The sequence below is a fragment of the Sorghum bicolor genome, chromosome 4, assembly GCF_000003195.3.
Source record: "Sorghum bicolor cultivar BTx623 chromosome 4, Sorghum_bicolor_NCBIv3, whole genome shotgun sequence".
NCBI classification, from domain to species: domain Eukaryota; kingdom Viridiplantae; phylum Streptophyta; class Magnoliopsida; order Poales; family Poaceae; genus Sorghum; species Sorghum bicolor.
This window is the reverse complement of record NC_012873.2, coordinates 12,181,205-12,188,663: the sequence shown is the minus strand read 5'-3', so window position 1 is coordinate 12,188,663 and position 7,459 is coordinate 12,181,205. Positions and strand designations below refer to the sequence as shown.

The 7,459-nt window shown below is 39.4% G+C and overlaps 1 protein-coding gene across 3 annotated transcripts; it reads right to left on the bottom strand.

Annotated features, from left to right (window-relative positions):
* On the bottom strand, nt 981–4,107 carry LOC110435120 (F-box/kelch-repeat protein At3g61590-like). Of its 3 annotated transcripts, none has more exons than XM_021460494.1 (3): nt 3,811–4,107; nt 3,614–3,699; nt 981–2,707 (listed from the first exon to the last, which is right to left on the bottom strand). In XM_021460494.1, exon 3 carries the CDS (start codon nt 2,673–2,675, stop codon nt 1,449–1,451), a length of 1,227 nt encoding a protein of 408 aa, XP_021316169.1. In that variant the 5' UTR covers nt 2,676–2,707; nt 3,614–3,699; nt 3,811–4,107; the 3' UTR covers nt 981–1,448. The 3 variants fall into 3 exon arrangements, with proteins under 3 accessions (XP_021316169.1, XP_021316170.1, XP_021316168.1); XM_021460495.1 differs by having other exon boundaries at nt 3,614–3,693; XM_021460493.1 differs by having other exon boundaries at nt 3,614–3,693; nt 3,800–4,105.

Sequence of the window (7,459 nt, the reverse complement as noted above, 5' to 3'; positions counted from 1 at the left end):
ATAATCTATCCAAACCACAACGGTACACAGTATAAAAAAGTCTTGCATCCTTCTGCCTTGTTCAGCTTCTAAAAAATTTGCTTTAGGCTATGGTAGCATTTCCATTTTTATTTAACAAATATTTATATAATTAATTTTTTATTTTTATCTATATTTAATGATTTGTGCATGTACCGAAATATCTAATATGACAAAAAATCTTAAACAAAGCCGTCTTCGTAGAGCAGTGACAGCAGGATGGAGATACGCAGACGCTGCTTTCTAGGGTGGTAGTACAACCAGCTGCTTTCAGTACAGATTGTCAGACAGCGACAGGGTAGGAGGATCGAAGAAACCACTGGCTCGCCTTGGGAGTATTTGGTTATGAAGATATTATTGTAGTATTTTTGTTTTATTTAATAATTTGTATTTAATTATAGATTAATTAGAAAAGATTAATCCAGCAAGTTCTCTTCTAACTATGCTTTAATTTTATAAATAATATATATTTAATATTCTATGTATGTGTCCAAATATTCAATATGACGAGAGTTAACAAAAAATCACTAATAACCAAACAAGGCTTTAGTTCATAAAAAGTTATTAGATATTATAGCATTTTTATTTATATTTAACAATTATTATTTAATTATGTACCAATTAGACTCAAAAAATTTGTCTTAATTTGTCTTACAAATTACAGTTAAACTGTGCAATTATTATTATTATTTATTTATATTTAATGTTTTATATATGTGTCGCAATATTTAATATAATGAAAAATCTTAAAAAGTTTTTGATATTAGGTGAAACTTGTTACGGAGAAGGCAGCCTCCACATTAGCGCACCCACTCCAATGGAAGTGCATCACAAAGATATTAGTACGTCAGCAGTAGGGAGGCAATTCGTTGATTGATAAGCCATGACAGATACTCAGCTGCACGTGTGGTTGTTCAGTGTTATGCAGATTGATTTTATTTGCAGAAAAAAAAAGAGATCACTAGCAAAGTAACAGGCTCTGCTCTTCATAAATGGCTCCAAGAAAGCATAGCAGCTACTCAGGTTCAACAACGTTGGGCTACTTCACAGCTAATGCTGTTATACAATAGGACAAAACATAATTCAGTAGTTGCAGAGACCAAACAGAACATGAATTAGAGGAATACTTAAGGACAGGAAATGGACAATTTTCTGTGACAAGGAAGGGCAAAGTTTGCAGGGAACTAAAAGCAAGCTGCTGGCATCATCTCTCCCTCCAATGTCCAAGTCAACAAAAGAGATCGGCAAAGTTAATTGATCATTTCAATCAATATACCCAATAGACCCAACAAAGAAAAGAATACAGCTATAAAAACGAACATTCTCTGGGTTCAAATGGCTTCAATGGCAGCACCTCCTGACTTTGGCCACTCCTGAACCAGGCAAAATGTAATGCAAAAAATCTGGTGGAGGTGGAAGAGATAACAAACTTAGAGAGCAATGTCCAGCCTTGGCTCAAAAGAGAATCCAGTGAACAGCTGCAGCGGGAACCTCTTCGAAACAGGGCTCTTCACGGACCACTTCCATGACTTGTGGTTTATTTCAAAGGTGAGAAGAGCTGGCGACCCATAGCTCTGGATATAGATAAGATCATCTGCCCCACAGCTTGCAAAAACATCATCGAACTCACCAAATCCTTGAAAAAACTTGTGAGGCATCCGAGCAACCTCACACCACTCTTTGTTATGGAGCTCCCAAATGCCAATTCCCTTGATGATCCCAGGCCTATCTTGCTTGCCAATGCCACCAACCAGCACAAGCTTCCCACTCAGGTTCATCAATCGGCCACACGTAAGAGCACATGGCACTGGAATAGCCATGCTCATCAGAGAAGTGTGGTTAGGTCTTGCAGTGAGATCATACATTACAAGACAATGGCGATGCTCATTATTGTTCACCAGAACTCCTGTGGAGTACACCAAATAGTAGAGGATTCCATCACAGATGACACACTCGTCGCCACCTCTCCATCCAAGCAATACTCCAGTGAAGGGAGTCACCCAACTACCAGAGACCGACTCATACAAATGGATGGTAAACTCCCACTGATAATACTCTGATGGAACCTGGTTGCTTCTTGCAACAGCCACAGTGTAATGATGAGAACTTCTGTCCACAGAAAAGGCAAGAGCACTGTAATCAGCTGTTTTGCCCCCAGGAGCATCAAGAAGTCTCTTCCAGTCCTTAGTGATGGGGTTGCACACCAAAATGCGGCGCCTGTTCTCACTGTCCATCAGGCACACCAACCCAGCCGATGAGGATGTAGACCAGTTGCTCTTCTCAATGCAAGGGAAATCAAATCCATACCATTTGCGGAGGCTTGGATCATAGGCAAAACCTGAAACTGCATCCTCACTACAGGTAAACATGAAGTACCATGGCTTCTGAGGCACCATTTTGCTCCATGCGTGCCTCTGGGCATGCACAATCTCATGCCACCTTTTGCAAACAGACCCAGATCTTATAATACTTGCAACAGGCAAGAAGGAAAGAACCTTCTCCAAGAGATCATCAGGGAGAACAGCGTCCAGCGACACTGCCACATCCCCATTCTGATCGTCATCGCTGTCTTCAGAGACCGGTCTGTATTCTATGACCTGTGAACCAATGTAGGAAGAAGGATAGAGCTCCCACTCTTCTGACCCCATTGCCAACATCCAGTGAATAACACAGTAGCTAATACAAGACCCTGCAAGAGATAATATTGCAATAAAGTAAGGGATGAAGCTAGAGCAATATGGAAACGTCTATCTGAGTATTTTCAGCCCAACCAAATTTTCTGAGTAGAGAGTACATGTAAATAGAACAGCAATGTTCAGGTTAGGTACTACTCAAATTTATCTAGACTCTATAATCTGTACCACCATGTATTTAAATACGATGAAAACATGTTGGTGGCTGTCTACATCTCAAGGGATACTCACAGCTCATCACAACTGACCAGAACCAAACACCAAAAGTATGCTAACAGACTAAACTCGCCTAGATGAAAAGGACAATAATCCAACCTGACCAGTCTACCTTTCAACGACAGGGTTTAATCGTAAGATTAACAAATGGCAGAGGGCTCCCCAGTCTTCTCTCTCTTTTTACTTGTTATATTAAAAAAAAACTTTTCTCGATCCCTATATTTGTCTTGTGTCATGAGGATTAAACAGATACTAAATGTCAGAAACAGCTACTAAAGAAACGGATCTTGGGGGGAACAAATAGCAGGAATATGGACAGTAACGTCTCCATCACAAATGGAACCTCTCCATTATTTTCCAGAGAGAAAACATTGATTTTTGGCCACCACATTCAATTTGCCGCGGAAAGGGCCACATCACGATCATTAAAGGCGGGCACAGACAAATAAAGCAAGCAGCACAGGCAAGGTAGCCAAGAACAGCACTATCTACCAACCAAATTTTACCAAAAACCGCACCACGAAACGCACGCCTAATGGCTACCAATAATCCTTGACGCCGCACAAAATCAGGCACTAATCCGCAAATCAATGCATGAAGTACAGACAAAAAAAAAATCCCCCAAACAATCCGGTCCCTGTGAATGAAAATAAGAATAAATGGGGGCGAAGACGATGCGATTATACCTCTCCTCAATCAAGAACAGAAATCCAAGAAAAGATCCTCCCCTTCCCGAATCCACCGAGCCGCCGTGTCCTCCAGAGTCCTGGCGCTTTCAGAAACAGATTGAACATAGATTCAGCGCCGACGAAACAATACACCAAAAATCAAATCTTTACCACAACTCAGAGACCAAGAAAGTAGAGAGAGACGGAGAGGATACCGGCCGCTGTTTCTTGCGCTCCGGCGGCCAGTGACGATCGGATGAGGCGCGAATTCCCCGAATCTGGTGGGGGCGAGGGGGGTTGGGGCCTTGGTGCCCTCCTACTCCAAGAAAGAGATGGAACAGTGGGCTCTCTCCTGCCCCTACATTAGGTCAGGCCCCCCATGGGCGTCGCGTCTAGCGGAGCGCCACAATGGCGTATATATGGAGGCGAGACAGAGAAAGGGGAAGGTGCTTGCTTCAAGCAAAAAAAAAAAAAGTTAGGAGAGGGTCGATCGGTTCAGCTTCAGAGGTACAGTACAGGGGACTGATAAGTGCTATTAGTGGGATAGGGAGAGAGAGAGAGAGAGAGAGGTACAAGAGGAAACGGAAATTCTATGGAAGGTGCTTTTAACTCTACCGGACATATCCACCTGACAAGTGACATAGCTAATCTCACTGTCATCGTACTATCTCTACTAACGCATTCGTATTCTCCTGCCGACTTTAATATTAGTCTTCATTAGTATAGTATCTGTTGGTTCCGAAATATGTGTCCTTAAAGATATTTGTGCCAGTCAAACAGTTTTAAATTTGATTAGATTTGTACAAAATATTAGCAATATTTATATCTCTAAGTAAATTTTTATTATGAAAATAGATTCAGCAATTAATCCAATGATATTAATTATGTGCTATAGATATTAAGGACACTCACAATGCAAGACTCTATCACAGAGTACAAGACAATTAATTACATATTATTTATGGTATTTTGCTGATGTGACAATATATTTATTGAAGAAAGAGATAGAAAAAATAAGACTCTAAGTTTTATTTAGACTCTAAGTCCACATTGTTCGAGGTAATAAATAACTTTAGGCTCTATAATAGAATCTGCATTGTGAGTGCCCTAATATACCTCTTATATATATTTGGTCAAAGTTAAAAGTTTTTGACTCCTCAAACCATGAGAACCACATGTATTTTGGGACGGAGAGAGTACTCACTCTTTTCTAAATTATACAAATTATTTTAGTTTCCTAAAAAAACAAAACTGACTTAGTATAATTTTAAAACAGAGGGAGATCATATATACTATAATAAAGTCTTAAAAATTTTAGTATTTTATCCATTTCTGCACAAGTATGCCTCAGTCTAGGAGCAGAGCTTATTAAATACTGCCGATTTTAGTCTAATTACTTCTTGGTATAATAACAAAGTCAGAGTTGTCTTATATATCTCAAAATCTTTGTTGAGCAAAACCGTTATATGTGCCTCTTGTAGATTTTAGATGAAACAAACATTGTATTGTGATTGACAAGATTACTCCTATTTTCTTAGCGCCATCATTAACCGCCGTTGATGTATGTGTCGACTACTCATGGTGGAGAGATTGTTTTTTTTTTCTAATAACATAATAACAGGGCTTTCCTATGCATGGATTCGGTGTCCCACTGAAGAAAGGCCACAAGAGAAAGTTGGATGAGGCCTATTTTATGATTGGTGGGTGAGGCACCCATGGGCCACCTTTATTACGGCCGGCTTCACCTAATTTAACCCTTCTCCGATCCATCCGCATCACTCATCACACACGAGTCGCAACAACGATTGTTTATCTCACGACCCATCCCCCCCTCCCTCGTCGCATTTTTTTTTGTTGCGGCATGCGTATTGTTCCATATATATATATATATATATATATATATATATATATATATATATATATATATATATATATATATATATATATATATATATATATATATATATACAAAGCATCCGCCTCCTCCGTCTCTATCTATCCTTCCTAGCATGCGCTTGCACGCTTGCTTCTGGGCTCTTTGTAAGGTCACCAAAGGTGTGAGCTCACCTCTCTCAACTTTGTTGCTTTGCTTTGTCATGCCGTGTGCATGCACTAAATAAATACTTATTCTGAGAGTTGCACAAACAAACATATACAACAATATGTTGTAATACAACACAAGAATTTTATATTTAACTTTGCCATTTTCCTGCTGATTAAAGGGAAAAAAGACATTTTTTAATTAAAAATTGTGAGAAAAAACATAGTCTCTTAAAAGGACTAAAAAGTTTCTGTTCCTAAGTGTGAAGATATTTCTTTGTAAAATGAGAGAGAAAAAAACGTGTACAGTGTAAAAGCTCCAAGAATTTGGGATAATATTTAGGCCTTGTTTAGTTCCGAAAAAAATCATCTCGCAATTTAATACAATTATTTTTTGTTTTCGATTATATTTAATGTTTTATGCATGTGTCATAAGATTCGATGTGACGAAAAATCTCGAAAAGATTTAAGTTTTTAGTGTGAACTAAACAAGGCCTTAATTCTTAGACCTTGTTTGGTATAGCTTGTGCGCTCCGGTTTCTCCGGGAAAAGACTGTAGTAGTACTGTTTAGAACTATATGGATAGGGTAGGGCCGTTTCAATTTTTTGAGGTGAAAAATAAACGGGGAAGAAGATGAGCTGGTGAAGCCACGATCTCTAGCTCTGTCTACTCTATGCTACAGTACCACTACAATAATAAACAGTGACGGAGCTGGAGCGTATGATAGCCGTGCCAAACGGTCCTTTAATGATAAGTTACATGAATAATCTTAAACTTTTGTTGTAGCCAGTATAAGAATCTTGTACTGTGAGTCAGTCACACACTCACACTAGCTTGCTACCCAATAGGCGTGACAAACCTACCAAGAGCATTGTGACTGATAGGGACAACACTTCATATACATATCCACTCTTGTCTCAGTCTTGACATTGTGTCCATTCTTTTATTTTGCCCATTAACCGCACTTACGGCCTTTGTCAATAATTAGACTTAGGAGCTAATTAAGACAGCAAGAAGGCATCTAATAAAAGAGAAATGTTATATCAAACCAATAATTCTTCTAGTCGCACTAACAAGGGGAAAAAAATCATAAGGACATATGGTGGTAATTTTGAAGAAAAAAATTGGTACACTCATCTTGATATTTTGGTGGAAGAAACATCAGTTTTATGTGAACATATTTTTTTTTGTCAAAAAGTGGCAACTCATCAACCAACTAAAATGGCAAGTTAAATATGCTGATTTTCTTATATCAATGCATAGGCAATGCATATCTGTTTTGCTTCTTCCACCTAAATCATATCAACAAGGCCTACATTGGTAGGGACGAGATCAATTAGTGAGTCAAGAGCACAGCAGCCAAAAGAAGCTTGCTAAGCTTTGTTTTCACACCAGATGCAGTGGATACAAACAAAGGGACAAACAAGGTGCACGCCTTGGCATGTTGCACAGCATACGGCATGGCGTGAGGCTGCCCTTGCAGCATTTGGACACTCCAAAACCCCAGCCGGACCTGATGCACACAATCTGTCCCATGTGCAAGCAAATCACATGCATGCCCCCACAACTTCCTAGCCTTATTTTCTGCTGTGCCCACTGCACTAGAATCTAGTGATCTTCCATGATACATATATACATGCAACCTTTTGCAGCTGCCATTTCTCCTCTCATGTCACTGCTCCAAAATGATCAAAGAGGACATGTTAGCCCTTATACGGCGGTGTGTGAGGTTGCTGCCCATTCCGATTTGGAGATTGCTTGTAGATGTGGCAATGCCTAGCCTAGCCTGTCCTATGTGGTCTTACCTGCATTTTTGAACAAGG

Coding starts and splice junctions, on each gene's coding strand:
- LOC110435120 (XM_021460494.1), bottom strand. CDS start 2,675: ATGTTGGCAATGGGGTCAGAAGAGTGGGAGCTCTATCCTTCTTCCTAC.